Source organism: Salpingoeca rosetta (assembly GCF_000188695.1).
Source record: "Salpingoeca rosetta unplaced genomic scaffold supercont1.149, whole genome shotgun sequence".
Classification (NCBI taxonomy): Eukaryota; class Choanoflagellata; order Craspedida; family Salpingoecidae; genus Salpingoeca; species Salpingoeca rosetta.
The window spans coordinates 1-745 of NW_004754789.1; the positions used below are offsets into that span (position 1 = coordinate 1).

Genomic DNA, 745 nt, shown 5'->3' on the forward strand with positions numbered 1-745 from the left:
GTTGACTGCGGGCGTGATGTGCAGTCTGAGCAGGAACAACGTTGGACCTGAGGGCATGGGCGCCCTCGCAACAGCACTTGGCAACTTGACAAGCCTGCAACAACTCAAGTTTGTATACGTGTGTGTGCGCGCGTGTGTGTGTGTGGGTGTGCTGTACGGCCGATTCGTTGAATTGGTGTGGTGATGGATATGTTCATCGTTTTGCAGCCTGTGTGAGTGCATGTCAGGGTGGCTGAGCGTGTTTTTCATGCCGCTCGCTTTTACCTGATGTATTTGTTGTGCGAGGTTGTGACCTCATTCACATCACCACTCTGCGTGATGATTGCACTGTCCTTTTTTTTTTTCTTCTTTTTTCCCCTGCGCACTCCCAACTAGCTTGTCATCGAACGAGCTTGGGTGCGACGGCATGCGCGCCCTCGCAACAGCACTTGGCAACTTGACAAGCCTGCAACAACTCGAGTTAGTTAGTGTGGATTTTATGGGAGACAGACTCGTTGAAGTGGTGAGGTGTCCATGGCTTGTGGGATATTGTAGGAATAGTTGCGCACGTGCATCATTATGGTACAGGGGTGTAGGCGTCGTCACGTGTCGACTCACCAGTGAGTGAAGGTTTACAATTGTTGCACTTGCTTTTGCTTTTCTTGTGTGTTGACTGCGGGCGGGACGTGCAGTCTGAGCAGCAACAGCGATGGAACCTGAGGCATGGGCGCCCTCGCAACAGCACTTGCCAAGTTATCCAACCTTC

General features: G+C 51.9%; 1 protein-coding gene across 1 annotated transcript in view; it reads left to right on the forward strand.

The window, feature by feature from the left end:
* Positions 1-16: 16 nt before the first annotated feature.
* The window catches only part of PTSG_13217 (uncharacterized protein), a gene marked incomplete at both ends in the record, with an annotated part of 1798 nt that continues 1069 nt past the window's right edge, over positions 17-745 (forward strand). Inside the window, 2 exons of the mRNA XM_004987382.1 lie at positions 17-108; positions 376-459. Of these exons, the coding sequence (XP_004987439.1) occupies positions 17-108; positions 376-459 (176 nt within the window). The remainder of the gene's footprint in view (positions 109-375; positions 460-745) is intronic.